We start from the raw sequence: 16,634 nt of genomic DNA on the forward strand, positions 1-16,634 counted from the left end.
CTCCTGAAAAGGTGCTCAATATCACTAATCATTAGAGAATGCAAATCAAAACGGCAATGAGATACTACCTCATACCCATTAGGATGGCTGTTGTCAAAAAAAGGGAAAATAACAAGCATTGGTAAGGATGTGGAGAAATTGGAACCCTGTGCATTGCTGGGGGCAATGTAACTGGTGCAGCCACAGTGGAAAACAATATGATGATTCCTCAAAAATTTAAATGTAGAATTACCATATGATCTAGCAAATCCAATTCTAGGTATGTACCCAAAAGAATTGAAAGTAGGGACTCAAACAGGTATTTGTATACTAATTTCACAGCAGCATTATTCACAATAATGAGTACTGACACATACCTCAGCATGGATGAAACTTGACAACATTATGCTCAGTGAAACAAGCCAGACACAAAAGGACAAATATTGTATGAGCCATTTCTATGAGGTACCTTGTATAGACAAATTCATATGGACAGAAAGGAGAAGAGTGGTTGCCAGAGGCTGAAGGAAAAGGAGAATGGGGAATTATTGTTTCATATGCATAGAGTTTCAATCTGGGATGATAAAAAATTTCTGGAGATGTGAAGTGACGACAGCTGAACAACATTGTGACTGTACCTTATGTACTTAAAGACACTGCACTGTCCATTTACAAATAGTTAAAATGGTAAGTATGAATGGTTTACTGCAATTACAAAAAATTTTAAGATATCAAGAAGTGGGGGGAAAATACTATTACTAGCTCCAGTAAGAGCTGGATCAGCAGAGCCTTCTCAAAATTAAAGATTATCAAATATTATTTGTGACCTTGCATTTGCCAAGAGCAATTGACATTGCTTTCAACTGTATGAATTGAAAATGAAGTTATTAAAAGTATAAATTTTGATGACCTAATAAATTTACAGAAAAGCAAGTCAGAAAAATGATCAATCATGACATCATATATTAATAAAGCATTACACATCGTATTATATAAAATTATGACACCAAAAATTGTTACTCAGTTATCACTATTACCCAATTATACTTTGCAACAGTGATAACACAATAAAACATTTTTAAAGGAAAACTTTGTATTTTAGGTCCCTTAATGGCACTTTTTCCCTGCTTTTTGAAAAGGAGCTCCGCATTTTCATTTTGACTGGGCGCCCCAGATTATATAATAGCTGGTTCTGACCCTCAGCTCTTATCCTTGATAGCCTGTTTATCTTTGACTGAGTCATTTAACCTTTGTATCTCAGTTTTCTCACCTCTCAAATGGGAATGGTATTTACCCTCCTTTGTAGAATTGATGTGAAATTTAAAAATATATATACACACACACACAGTGGTTTTAAAAATTGTAGGTACTTTAAAATATTGGTGGCATTGTTGCTGTTCATATGATATATTTTATAACTACTACCCTTCCTGGAGTCTGAGTCTTTAGACAAATATATTTCTTATCTAAAAGGAAGAAATTTAATTCATTATTTTCTCTGGGGCTTTCCAGACTTTTGAGAGAGAAGCTAAGTAACTCATTTGGTCCATAAAGCCATCGTTTTTTAGCTTAGTGATTTCATGGATGGAATTTATTTCTTCACATGACTGAAAAAGCAAAGTATAAACTGAAGATGATGCCAAAACACTAGACTTCGGTCAACACTTTTTTTTTTTTTTTTTAGGGATTTTCCCGGACCGGGGCACGAACCCACGTCCCCCGCACCGGCAGGCAGACCCCCAACCACTGCGCCACCAGGGAAGCCCCCGGTCAACACTTTTAAAGTCTAAAATTTCAAATAGTGTTTCTGATAAACTCTCTGACTTTTAAGCAACTCAATGGAAGAACAATACTAAGAGCGCTGAGTTCCCCCAGCTCTATCTCAGGGCAATCTGTAGATACCAGACGCTGCTGAGTGTAAATAAAAATACTGCTGTAAATACAGAGGCAAAAATGCCCCAGCACTAGGATGGCTTCGATGAGGAGCTCTGCCAGATTAGAGGACTGAGTCTGAGAGCCAAGCACTGACCGACGCAGAAGCTGGCGTCCTAAATCTGAACCCTCCCATCGCGCACACTTAGAGCAAACTCTGACAATACCCGGACCGTTGGTACAGGTGACACTGTTGACCCGCCATCACGGGGGGCTTCCTGAGTCCTTTACACATCTTCCTGCATCTCCCTACATCTCCCTAGTTACCATACGTAGGTGAGTGGCTTAGGGGTGCGGCTACGTCCTTTGTGTCAAGAGGCCTGTCCTAGGGGACCAAACTTGTAACGAATCCATAGGTTAACCAGCTGGTTGGGGGTAGAATTCCAATTGCTCCACAACTCATGCCTCTGAAAAGTTGGCTAACATCCCCCTGCTCCAGGGCTGGGGAATCCGCTCTGAAGTGTTCTCTCCCTCACTGGCCATCCCTCAGAGAGGCCCTCCTACTGCCTAACCTTTGCCCTTTCTAATTGCCCTGATCTCATCCCAACCTCCATAGCTGTGTTTAAAGTCCACCTCTGGGGAACACACAGACTGAGTGCTCCAGATAATTCCTTTCCCAGTCTTGCTTGGCATCTGGCCGGTGGGCCGTGTACCCAGACTTCCTGGGACACTGGCTGGGGTTTGAGGAGGGACCTCAGTACCTACCTGGCTACAGGATGACGCTGGCCACTAGCTTCTTGATTTTGTGGCTCAGCCTGGGGGGTGGCCTGGCTCAGAGTGACACCAGCCCTGACGCAGAGGAGTCCTATTCAGACTGGGGCCTTCGGCACATCCGGGGCAGCTTTGAATCTGTCAACAGCTACTTCGATTCCTTTCTGGAACTGCTGGGAGGGAAAAATGGAGTCTGTCAGTACAGATGCCGATATGGTGAGTGCACGGTCTCTCTTCCAGTGAGACTGTCACTGGTGGACCTGTGAAGAGCTTGAGCAGGGCCACAATCTGTCATGCACTTTTTCCTGTGATCCACCTCTTAGAGGGGTGCCAGATTCAGCAACTAAAAATATAGGACACCCAATGAAATTTGAATTTCAAATAAACAACCAAGACTTTGTTAAGATATGTGAGATATTTGGGACACAATTATAGTGACAAATTACTGGTTGTTTATCTGAAATACAAATTTCACTGAGCTTCCTGTGTTTTTTCTGGCAAACCTATTCCAAGGAGTTTTTCGAGAATTGTTTCCCTGGGGACAATTTAATGGGTTTATTGTGAGGCAGGTAGGTACTTAGGAAAAGGTGGCAAGGGTGGGGAGAAAGAATAAGAGATGTCTTTGGGAGGTGTTCCTAGGGATGGAAACTCAGCTGAACATTCAGGGAAAATTCTGCCAGAAAACTCTGCGCTTCCTCAGTTACTCTGCTCCTAGCTTGGAAATGGATTCGCCTCTCCCCCTGAATGCAGTTCACACCTTCCTTCCAGATCTGTCAATCTCTGATCAATTTGCCTAACCACCCCCACCCCCAAGAGAGCTGTCCCTGCCTCAGTTAGCAGTGACAGTCCTTTGGTGGGTAGGATGGGTGTCTGCCAGCTGCCTCTGTCCACCAGGGAGCAGGCCCCAAGCAGGCCTGGGGATGTGGAACTGAATGGGTAGGAGCACTACCTCACCTGAGTTGTAAAGAGGGTACATGGGAGCCTGCGTGCAGGTCTGGCTGCAAAAGAGCAGACCCTGTGGCCCGTTCTTCCTTCACCTTGCACTGGAATTCAGTGTAATGGGAGCAGAACGTGGAGCCCTGGACCTTGCAGCTGGGAGGCAAAGGGTAACTTCAAACGCAAACGAAGGTATTTCTGAAAGCATACACAACCTCATACAGCATTTGCGTCACTGTTTAGGTTATCAGATGTTTCATCGTGGGATTAAGAGATGAAAATGGTGAGTTGAGCCTAGCAGGAAAACACTTGAGAAATATTTTCTCCAGACACTCAACAGATAAAACTCAGCTTGGAGAGAGACTCAGAAGAGGTACACACTTGCTGGACTCACCCAATCAGTCTCACAGTCCCTTTTTTAACCTTTGAGCGGGGGAAATCCCTTCCTTATAAACGGGGAGTGACTAAGAGACCATGGTTAATCCTCCAGAACCAAGTTTTACAGCACAGAAGCTTTCATCTCAGAGGGGAATGTTGAAAAAGGAAGCTACAGCGTCTCTGTGAAGATTCCATAGGGTAAATCTGTGCTAGGACCCACCTGTACCGCTAGCAATGTCTTTGTCTAAGGTGTGTTAGACTAATGCAGAGATGCCTTGTCACAGGGACTGTTCTCACCTAGTTTGCATGGATGGGGCAGGAAAGGGTTAACTCACTTCAGATATTTGATCAACACTGGTGCTATTTTCCTTCCTGGAGGCAACACAAGACTTAGGTCTGTGGCTTAGCAAATAGATAACAGCAGGATTTTTTTTTTTTTTAAGGGAAACAAGAACCAAACCCTCTTTTTCTCTAGCAAAACAGCATTAAAAGATTTTAGCAAATTTTGGTTGCACCTGGGTCAGTCGATGCAGCAGCCACGGGTGGGGGATGAGAATAGTCGACAGAGAGATTGCAGGAACACAAATAACTCCACTCACTCTACAAAACAGGACCTGTCCGACCAGGGGTCTGAAAAACACGTAGGAAATAGGGGGTTAAGCCTTGTTACCTCTGGAACGCAGCAGAGCCAAGAACCTGGAGGCTGTGCCCAAGCAGTACAGAACTTCTTCTCAAGTTGATTGTGGATCAAGCAGGCTTTTGAACAGATAACGTCTAATAACTAACTGAGTCTCTGTTTGCTTTGTGATACACTTCTTGTGCACAAGGCTTCTCTTTCTTCAAAAGAAACTTGCTGTGCTGCAAATCCCCTGAAGGGCTTGTTTAAACTGACTGCTGGCCCTCACCCCTCTTATACTGATTGGGTAGGTCTGGGGTGGGACCAGAAAATTTGCATTCTTAAGCGTTCACAGGTGATCCTGCTGCTGGTGGTCCTGGGACCACGCTTTGAGGAAAAAACTGCTTTAAAAACTGCAATTTTTTTTTTTGGTCAGAAGGAACAATTTAGCAACAGTTAGTCTACAAGAAAAAAAAAATTGCCATTTGGTAGGTACTTACCACTGCTTAAAACAGTGGTTCCTACCTTGCTCTGCACTTAGAATCACCTGGGGGAGGCTTTAAAAAATGCCTGCTGCCCATATCAATTAAATGGGAATCCCCATGGGTTGGACCTAGACATCGTTCTTTTTAACGTTTCCCAGGTGATTGCAAAGTGTGACCAAGGTAGAGAGCACTATTTAAGGGGTCATTCAGCCCATAGATTGTTCAGACAGACAAAGGTATATTTGTATCCTGCTAGCCTACGCTAGCGTATCAATATTGCTTTCCACACTTCTTGTATCTACAATTCGTTTTCAGGTCAACACACATCTGAACTTGCCAAATGATCGGGCTGTAAATATAACGAGATTCAGCATGGATCAATAGCATATATGGTACAGCTGGGTTAAGGGGTCTGCACTGATGTGAACACGATTCCCTCTCCCACCTCAGGGATTCTGATTCAGTAGGTCTGTGCTAGGAACTGCACACGTGGTCCTCGAACCAGACTTTGAGAAGTACTAGTAATGGAAAAATCAGGGGTTTGTACTGGGGGTGGGGGTGGGGGTTGGGGAATCTCATTGCTGATGACCTTTGGCAAGTTATGTCTCTCAACCTTTGTTTCCTCATGTTTATAACTAATGTTAATAATACCTACCTTACAAGATTATTGTAAGAATTAAAGATAATATATATAAAGAATTAGTGCCGTATGGAACATGGCAGATACCAAACAAATTTTATAAATGTTATGAGAAAATCTGGTGAACAGGTTAACTATGCATTCGGATTCTTCAGATTCCCTTTCAAAATAAAATTAAAAAACATGAAATCCCAGTGGCTGGACAACATCCTCTCAGCTTCTGGAAGAAATCATCAAATGATGATTTAGGTGTTCTGTGCCTTTATGAAGGTCTGTGACGCAGAGTTTCTGTGTCTTGTAAATCATGATTTAAGCTATCAACCACACCGTCACACTTTGATAAAAGGACCTCATGATGATTTTCTTCTTGGGTTTAGTTCTAGGAAGAAAGGTATCCTTAAATATCAGCATTCTTATTTTCAGGAGAATTTTTATCTGTTTGAAATCTTAGAGCAAAATTTTATGAACCTGTGAATTTATACATTTTTCTAGACAAAGAATTCACAGGCTTCATCAGATTCTTAGAGGACCTGGGGCCCAAAAAAAGAGAACAGCTACTGACTTAGAGGGCAATGGTTGTTCTCGAGAAGGGTGAGGAAATGTCCAGGTTTGCCGGTGATGGAGGGATGGGGTGCGCGTTCCTGGAACATGGGACTTTAAGTACTAAAACAAGGATGGTCCCAGGCAAACCAGGACAAGTCGCTCACCTTACCTCATGCAGTAACTTAATCTGTTTTAGTGACTGAAATAGAGTTTATTGCTTCAGTTAAATTGTCACAGTTCTGTTGTGTTCCTCATGCTGTATTTGAGGGTTTCTGGCAGGAAGCAGGATGTGCCCTTCACATATGGCCCTTGGACTCCTAGGCAGACCTCTAGTGGAGCACACAGAGCCACTTCTGCGGGAACCAGCTGGGTGGGGAGAAGGGCCACACCCTCCTAAGAGGTTTAACCCTTGGCCTGGGTGATAAAGCGCCAGACAGTTTTACTGTTGTTTTCAGTGACAAAACAGAGAGAAAAACGGTGGGGCCCAGGAGGTAGCGGACCTTCCTGCGGGTAGAACTTTCGGGTTTCATGCCTAACTCCCTCATTTGTCTTTTAAGTGTTTTGTGGCGTTTCACTTTATGCAGCAGTTTTAAATTTTCCTAAGAACCAGTCTATCAGTCCTTTTCTTTATAGCTTCTGCATTTTTTGTCTTGCTTAAAAGACCATCCTCACATCAAGGTTATTAACAACATTCGGCTCTTTTTCCTGTGAAAGCAGCTGTAGCTAATACGTAAGGAATGAGTGTTGCTGTGTTCTGAAAAAGAACTTTCTGGTGAGCACTAAAGTTTTAATTTCAAATAATTTTCATATGTCACACAATATTATCCTTGTTTTGACTTTTCCCCCAATCATTTAAAAATATAAAAATCATTTTTATCTGGCAGGTTATACAAGAACAGGCAATGGCCTGGACTTGGGCCAGTGTTTGCCAAGCCCTCATCCAGAAGATCAGATGGTCAGCCTCCCACTCCTATAAATAGCCAAAACCAAAAAATAAAATTAGTTTGTGGACATTGTACATTATTGATGCCTAGACTCAAAACATCAAACTGAAAAGACTCAACACAACTCAAATCTGCTCCGACTGTAATATGAGGATATAGTACCTTATTTCTGTCTGGACTCAAACCATCACTTTTTTTCTTAGAACTTTTAATTCAAGCTTCAAACAGAATTTCTACAACTTTCGTAAAATATTAAAAAAAAAAAAACTGTCATCAATATCAGGCCAGATGGGACGTATCTATAGTTGGTGTCCTATTAACTTTCAAACTGGAATATCAGAGTTTTATCTCCTGTGAGTTACCAACTGCAAAAATGGCAGAGGGTAACTCAGGAAACTGGACTGAGTCTGCTGCAAAAGCCCTTTATCAGCGAAATTATTAAAGAGCTAAATTTCACCATCAAATTTAGACATTTGTTTCTTCATTGAAATTTTTTCCCTGATTTCTATAAAGCTAGTATAGGTAGAACATTTGTAAAAGAACAATCTGAAGAAAAAATAAAATCACCATAGTCTCACCTCCAAGAGACAATACGCTTTAATTGTATGACATAGTGTGATTATTTTCATATATGGAATTTGATTACTAATATTATTTAATACACTTTACCCATTCCCCTATTCCCAGTGCTACATACACACACACACACACACACACACACACACACACACGGCAGGTTAGTAGTGTATCAATGCTAAGTTATATTTCTCAAGACCTTTGAAAAGTAATGCAGGGATTACTGGTAGGTTGGTGGACTCTGTGTCAACAAGTACAGGACCTCTCCATTACAAATAACAAGAAAGACAGGGTGGAAATAAAATATTAAAACAAAAAACACACACTCAACCTAGAAAGAAATAAAGGGAAAACTTCAAGTTCTAGAAATGAAGGGGAAACAAAAAGCCAAAGTGGTAGCAGGAGCTGATGCTGCCATGGCCCTTGGGGGTGTCAGTCTGGCACATATATAGACTCCAGGGGCTGAGGAATGGGCTTTATTGCTCATACAGAGAGAGGAAAAGTAAATTTCACCCGTAAGAATTGGGAAGTTGGAACTGAACAGTCTGCATAAAGCTTAGAGCCTGAGAAACTGTCTAGTCTGTTTAAAAGGGATTAGGTTATTGGATTATCCAACATTCCAAGAAGTAGCAAGAATGCTTTCTGTCTACCTGGGGCTGGAGCTTGGAGGAGGGATAAAGAACATCCACTAAGAAAAATCACTACCTGGGCTTCCCTGGTGGCTCAGTGGTTAAGAATCCACCTGCCAATGCAGGGGACATGGGTTCGAGCCCTGGTCCACGAAGATCCCACATGCTGTGGAGCAACTAAGCCTGTGCACCACGACTACTGAGGCTGCGCTCTAGAGCCCGTGAGCCACAACTACCGAAGCCCACGCACCTAGAGCCTGTGGTCCGCAACCAGAGAAGCCACCGCAATGAGAAGCCTGCGTACTGCAAGGAAGAGTAGCCCCTGCTTGCTGCAACTGGAAAAGGCCTACACACAGCAATGAAGACTCAATGCAGCCAAAACAAAAAAAATCACTACTTGAAGCATACATTATGCATAGGTGAGGAATCTGAATCTATACAGCTGGCCTGGTGTGAGTATCCCAAGCTGAGAAATTAACATAAAGACATGTGTCTCACTTATCTTGGGACTCCTAGAGCCACAGCAAAAGCAGTTAGGGACTACTCTGTAGTATGTGACACAGGGCACAGGAATTCATTTAGAAAAACAAGCCCTCCCGAAAACAATTACATACCATTCAAAAAGATAACCCACCATGCGGGAGAGTCAGTAGACGTCAAAAAATGAAACGGCATCCCAAGGAAGGGAGATAATAAAAAAATAACATTTGAAATTATTAAAGAAATAAAAGAAACAATAGAAAACATAATTAAAAAACAGAACTCAATGAAAATGAATACACAGATTTAAAGAACATTTACATAGAACTCCAAGAGATGAAAATTATAGTCATCGGAAGAAAAAAACTCAGTGGATGGGTTACATAGCAGATAACCTAGCAGTTAGTCAACCTAGAGATAATTAGTAAAATGGAAAATAAATTTGATGAAGCTAGTAAAAATTCAGTACAGAGAGAAAAAGATAGAAAATATGAAAGAGAGATTAAGATATATGAAGGACAGGATTAAAAAGAATCACCATTCAGTATAAGAGGCCCAGAAGGAGAAACTATAATGAAGAAAATAAAAAATTCAGACAAAGGCTGTGAATTCTCCAGAGGTGAAAGACACCCGAGTCTTCAGATTATTCCAGGTGGGGTAAGGATACACAGTCCACCTATAGATACATTGTAATGAAACTGTGGAGATTGAGGAAATTGGAATTTTTGTGCATTTCTGGTGGGAATGCAAAATGGTACAGCTGCTGAAGAAAGCCTGCTGATAGTTCCTCAAAAAGTTAAACAGAATTACTATGTGACCCAGCAATTCCACTCCTCGGGTACCCAAAAGAACTGAAAACAGATATTCAAACAAATACTTGTACACAATTATTCATAGCAGCACTCTTCACAATAGCCAAAAGATGGAAATGACCACCACGTCCATCGATGGTGGATGAATAAACAAACTGTGGTACATCCAGAGAATGGAATATTATTCAGCCATAAAAATAATATGGATGAACTGTGAAAGATGGAGCGTGACTGCTAAAGATGGGTACGGGGATGATAAAAATGTTCTAAAATTAGATTGTGGTGATGGTCTCACAACTCTGTGAAAAGCTAAAACCCATTGAATTACACACATTAAACGGGTGAACATATAATATATTAATTACATCTCAATAGAGCTGTCGTAGAAAAAAATGTAATGAAAAAGAGATGCAAATCATAATGGCAACTGCAATAGTTAAGTATTGTTGAGTAGCAGGTGACCCCCAAACTTAGCAGCAGAAAATAACAAACATTTATTGTATCACACAGTTTCTGAGGGTCAGGAATCTAGGGGCTCTGCTGGGTGTTTCTGGCTCTGAGTTTCTCATAAAGTTGTAGTCACACTGCCTGTTGATATTAGTCTCTGAAGATATGACTGAAGCTGGAGATCTCCTTCCAAACTCATGTGGCTGTTAGCAGGAAGCTTTAGTTTTTTACCAATGGACCTTTCCATGACAGAAGTTGTAGCCTTTTTTTTTTGACATCTTTATTGGAGTATAATTGTGTTACAATGTTGTGTTAGTTTCTGCTGTATAACAAAGTGAATCAGCTATATGTATACATATATCCCCATATCCCCTCCCTCTTGTGTCTCCCTCCCTCCCTCCCCATCCCACCCCTCTAGGTGGTCACAAAGCACCTAGCTGATCTCCCTGTGCTATGCGGCTGCTTCCCACTAGCTACCTATTTTAAATTTGGTAGTGTATATATGTCAATGCTGCTCTCGCTTCGTCCCAGCTTACCCTTCCTAGAAGTTGTAGTCTTTTATAATGTAATCTTGGAAGCAACATGGCTCCACTTCTGCCATATTCTGTTGATCACACAGACCAACCCTAGGACAATACACAAGGTTATGAATACCAGGAAATGGGGATCACTGAGGGCCACCTTGAAACGCCATCATATACATATGTTGTACCACAGCAACAAATACCCAAACAGACTGTGGCAGAGACTGCTTATTTTCCCCCTTTTCTACATTCATAAGCCCTCCTCCCAACTTCCAGCAGGGCTCATGGCTGCCTCCATTGAAGAAAAACTTCATTTCCTAGCCCACCTTTGCAACCAGGTGTTGCCATTTGATTAAGGTCTGGCCAAAGGGAAGTAAGATGAAGTGATGTGTGTAACATTCTGGAGTGTGTTTGTTAAAGAGAGGAGCTCTGACCTTTCCACCTGCTTCTTCCATCCTGCTGCTTGTAATATGGATGTGTTGGCTGAAGCTCCATCTTGGACCATGAGAGTCAGGGCTAAATTCCAGGGCTGGTAGAGCTGAAGGCTAGAAGCAGCCTGAGTTCCAGAAAAGGTCAGATTTATCATTCCAGCCTTCTGAGCCTTAATTCTGGATCTTGATGAGATATCCTATCTTGTTTAAGCATCTGAATAATACAGTATGTAGGAGGTATAATAAATATATGGAGAAAATTATAACACTCTGTTGAAAGACATAAAGGAAGACCTAAGTAAATGGAAAGCTATATTAGGCCCATGTTTGGGAATCCAGAATATTATAAGAAAGTCAGTTGTCTCCAAATTAATCTATAAATTCAATGTATTTTAAATACAAATCCTCATTTCATCTCTTGTAGACATAATCTACATGTCTCATGTAGACTAATTTGACTCTCAAATTCATATGCAAGAGTAAATGTCCAAGAGTAATGAAGGCAGTTTTTAAGAATAATAAGGAGGGAGGGCTCTAAAGCATAGACTTCCTACCTAAAAATTAAAACAGAAAGATGGGGTGCAAAGGGGCTTCGACTGTACTTACACCATTTAATTAAACAGAAGAAATACAGCATGTTTGGCAAGTTAACATTCATTGTGTTTGTGTAGTGGGTACATGGGTATTTGTTTCTCTGACTTCAGTTTTGAAATATTTCATAATACAAAATAATTGAAAATAAAATACCTGGCAGGAGAAGATTAAAGAAAAGAAAGAGAAAATGCCATGTGTCTCACTTGGAGGATTAATTCTTAGCTTATTTCCTCCGTCTTCTGTTATGTCTTGCATATCCTACACGAGGCAAAGGAACTGGGGAAAGAACATGGGCTTTGGAGACAAACAGGATATATCTGGATTTATATCCCAATTCCCCCCACTTTCTATATGACTCAGGCAAGTCACTAAACCTCTTAGCCCCATATTCCTTATCTGGATAATGGGATAAAAATACTAACTGCAGATGACTGTCCTGAGGTCATCTCAGGTCAAAGTTATCTTTATCTATAATGACTACCCTTGACACACTGACAAAGCTTCTCTGTATGCATTTGCAAGATTATAAAATTACCCAAAAGCCAAGTAGGAGAAACTAAGAAATCCAAAGCTTTTCGGATAGTTTCGCCTTAGTTCTGTGACACAAATGCCTAAAATGTTTCAGTGGGGTGTTTTCTTTGCCCTTTGGTCAACAATGCTTTGTCTGCATTTATGGAATCTTGCAAAATTTCCTTCACGTTATTCTAAAAAAGTTTGTGGTACTGTTTTAATTCTGATCCCTTAAGTGTATGATCAGGTCTTCGTGCATAGTATGTGGTCTTACAGTGGATAGAAGAATGAGAAACCTTGAGTTTTAGTTTGGTTTTGCCACAGACCTTATCTTCAAGGTTGTGCATGTAAGAAATATTAGAATTGTTAGTAAATAAGTGCTCATAAAATTCTTCAATATTCGGAGAAAAACGCTAACCTGGTTTGAAGGTTATTACTCTTTTATGATATCATCATAATCATCATCACCACCTAATTTAAGTCTGGTGAGGAGCAGTGACTTTTTCTTTTAATTTTTAAAAAAATTTTCTTTATTTTATTTTCTGCTGCATTGGGTCTTTGCTGCTGCCCGCGGGCTTTCTCTAGTTGCGGCGAGCGGGGGCTACTCTTCGTTGCGGTGCGCGTGCTTCTCACTGCGGTGGCTTCTCTTGTTGCGGAGCACAGGCTCTAGGCGTGTGGGCTTCAGTAGCTGTGGCACGCAGGCTCAGTAGTTGTGATTTGCGGGTTCTAGAGCCCAGGCTCAGTAGTTATGGCACACGGGCTTAGCTGCTCTGCAGCACGTGGGATCTTCCCGGACCAGAGATTGAACCTGTGTCCCCTGCATTGGCTGGTGGATTCTTCACTGTGCCACCAGGGAAGTCCCAGGAGCAGTGACTTTTTTTTTTTTTTAGTAGTCAACAAATATTTATTAGTTTTATTTACATATCATAAAATGTATCTGTTTTATGGTAAAATTCAAAAATTTTAGTACATTAATACAATTGCTCAATATCATCACAACCCAATTTTAAAACATTTCCATCAGGGCCAAAAACCAAAATCCTTCTCCCCATTTACAATCATTCCCCTTCTATAGATGATTAAAGCTATAAAATTCCTTTTAATCACTACTTTAACTGCATTACATAATTTTTGATACTTTGTATTTCTTTTCATTCAGTTTATTTCCTAATTCCCTTAAAATTTCTTTTTGACCTATGTTATTATTAGAAGGGTGGCTTTTAATTTCCAAATATTTGGTACTTTTTAATATTTCTATTATTGCTTTAACAATTTAACTTTGTTGTAGTTGAAGAATATAGCAGTGACTTTTAAAGGAAAAACTGAACATGCTTTTTAGATCATTTTTATTTGGTGAATGTTCCCAAATGCTTAATTTCTAAACAGTTCTTCCCGCTTCTTTCCTCTCTTTCCCCTGCTAGGAAAGGCACCAATGCCCAGACCTGGATACAAGGCTCAGGAGCCCAACGGCTGCAGTTCCTATTTCCTGGGTCTCAAGGTACCAGAAAGTGTATGTACACCACCATTGTTTTCTTAGTTGATTGGTTTTAACTAAAACCAATCCAAGAGTTACCACTGATGGAACTCAACACTTAAGGAATATGATTGAGAAATATGATTAGTATTTTAAATTGGATACAGAGAAAGGGAGATCATTTTCAAAGAAAGTTTCTGATTTCCTTTTCTTAGAGGCAGCTATCCCCCAGAAAAGCCGTTGTGTAGTGAACTCTGAAAGCACCAATGCAAACATCAGCTGAGCCTTAGTGAACCAAACATAACTTAATTTGAAATACATCTAACAAGTTTGACTTATTTAAATTGGTGAGACTTTCCAGTGATGTACTGGAGCAAACTGGTACTGACCAGTACCAGTGAGGGCTGATTGCTGTATCCTCAGCACTTTTGCAAGCGGCTAACTTGGTGACGGTACCATCAAATCAACTATGTTTGGAGTATTAACATTATGGGAACCTGCAAACACACCTCCATCCACCCACATGCCCATACACACAACCAGCCACTGGCTAAACATTTATCATTTTGCCTCTGACTGTTTCTCAAACTGTCGACTTCCTCTAAAAACAAGGAATAATTAATTTCTTTTAAGACCCCTTGGAAGCCCTTTTACCTTTTTCACTTTAGAAAAGAGGTTTCATGTAAAATGTAGGTAGAAGGATTTCATATCTAAAATCACAGTTTAGCTATGCCTTTAGTTGGTGTCTTAATCAGGCTAAACTTCACTTTTCTGCTGGTTCAAAAGATTTTTGTAGTAATTTTCTAAGCAGCATAATGTTTATTCTTCTAACTAAAATGCTGCTCACCCATGTGGCATTTTTGTGCAAATTGAAAAAAAGTTCCCTTTCCTCAAGATGGTTTTCTTCCATTTGTCAGAAACTAAGCTTAGGGCTTCCCTGGTGGCGCAGTGGTTGAGAGTCCGCCTGCCGATGCAGGGGGCACAGGTTCGTGCCCCGGTCCGGGAAGATCCCACATGCCGCGGAGCGGCTGGGCCCGTGAGCTATGGCCGCTGAGCCTGCGCATCCGGAGCCTGTGCTCCGCAACGGGAGAGGCCACAACAGTGAGAGGCCCGCGTACCGCAAAAAAAAACCCCAAAACCAAAAAAAACCAACTAAGCTTAATATACTGATTTTGTAAGAAAAGGAAATGCCTGCCACTGGCTGGATATTTTTCTTAATAAATATATAAATCTATGATGTCTTGTGGGAAGGTGCCCCCTTAGATACGACACTCTTGTTCACTGCACAACCTTCACAGCTGTACGCCTAACCTGGTCCACAATCATCAATACGTGAATGGACACAGAAGATAATCCTTCCAAATATACATTAGAGAAACAATGTATTTTTGGCTAATATCTTTTACTTGATATCAATTTAGTAGCTAAGAAGGTGGTATGCACTCTATTTTGGGAGTAATGTCATTTTGTTTACTGGTACAAATATTATTTAGAACTAGTTCAAGAATTTCCAATTGAGTTGAATTGAATGATAGCCACTATACTCATCTAATTCTGTTACCTCTGTTGTGATGTATTCTTAGGTTTAGGGGTGAGGTGCAAGCAAAGTAGCTTGCTTCAGGTGTCAGATGATGGGAATTTACCCAAAATTGCTGAGTCCAGGCCTTTGCCTAGTCTAATGAGTTAGATTATCTCTTAATGTAATAATGCTTTGTTTTGGTTTTTGCTTAAAAGGGCCGTTTAAACTACCAAAGTCCATATTCTGCTCTAGGTGGTCTTGTAGTAAAAGTTCAAACAGGAGAACACTTAAGGAGACCCAAGAGGAAAGGATCTATGATAGCTGGTTAATCAATCCCCACCCATACCTCGAAACCAGATTTTCACAGCTTCCATCCAAGTCCAAGTCTATATTATGAGAAGAACTGCAAAAGATCCATGTCAATGGAAGCAACCTAACTGTCCATCGACAGATGACTGGATAAAGATGTGGCACATATATACAATAGAATATTACTCAGCCATAAAAAGAAATGAAACTGAGTTATCTGTAGTGAGGTGGATGGACCTAGAGTCTGTCATACAGAGTGAAGTAAGTTAGAAAGAGAAAAACAATACTGTATGCTAACACATATATAAGGAATCTAAAAAAAAAAAAAGAACCTAGGGGCAGGATGGGAGTAAAGATGCAGACCTACTAGAGAATGGACTTGAGGACACGGGGAGAGGGAAGGGTAAGCTGGGACAAAGTGGGAGAGTGGCATGGACATATATACACTACCAAATGTAAAGCCGATAGCTAGTGGGAAGCAGCCGCATAGCACAGGGAGATCAGCTCAGTGCTTTGTGACCACCTAGAGGGGTGGGATGGGGAGGGAGGGAGGGAGACACAAGAGGGAAGAGATACGGGGATATATGTATATGTATAGCTGATTCACTTTGTTATAAAGCAGAAACTAACACACCATTGTAAAGCAATTATACTTCAATAAAGATGTTAAAAAAAAAAGATCCATGTCTAAACTCACCCTGTTCTCATCTGTTTTATAAACCACAGAATGATTACTCCTCTTTAATCACTTATTGCATCATGTCCCTTCCTTCCTCAAGAGTCTTTATCAAATCTAACTTGCTATTTTGGATGTCAAGGCCATCTATCAACTTGCCTTTCTCCTTAATTAAAAAAATAAAATATATATATATATATAAATAAATATATATATATATAATAAAAATATATAATACATCACCCTGCTAAGACCCTTGAAAGACCAAACAAACTAATTGACTTGCTCATATATGATATGCTCATTATTTCCTTTCTTTACCTGCTGTATCTTAAGTCTACCATCATCTCTAATAATCCTTTCAAAAAAATTCCTGTTTGGTAACTCTACATGTGGCAGTCTATGAACTTAGTTTATGACACACTTGTAATTGTTTAGGATGCTTTATAAATGTGTGTGTGTGTGTGTGTGTGTGTGTGTGTGTGTGTG

At 40.6% G+C, this 16,634-nt stretch overlaps 1 protein-coding gene across 4 annotated transcripts in view; it reads left to right on the forward strand.

Moving 5' to 3' along the window:
- Positions 1 to 2,484: 2,484 nt before the first annotated feature.
- Positions 2,485 to 16,634, forward strand: part of PLA2G12B (phospholipase A2 group XIIB) — a 31,339-nt gene continuing 17,189 nt past the window's right edge. For 3 of the 4 annotated variants that reach the window (XM_060034816.1, XM_060034813.1, XM_060034814.1), the window contains exons 1-2: positions 2,485 to 2,838; positions 13,589 to 13,677. In XM_060034816.1, coding sequence (XP_059890799.1) covers positions 2,628 to 2,838; positions 13,589 to 13,677 — 300 coding nt within the window. In that variant the 5' untranslated portion in view covers positions 2,485 to 2,627. The remainder of the gene's footprint in view (positions 2,839 to 13,588; positions 13,678 to 16,634) is intronic. The other variant, XM_060034815.1, reaches the window with a different exon arrangement.

Source organism: Delphinus delphis, chromosome 16 (assembly GCF_949987515.2).
Source record: "Delphinus delphis chromosome 16, mDelDel1.2, whole genome shotgun sequence".
Classification (NCBI taxonomy): domain Eukaryota; kingdom Metazoa; phylum Chordata; class Mammalia; order Artiodactyla; family Delphinidae; genus Delphinus; species Delphinus delphis.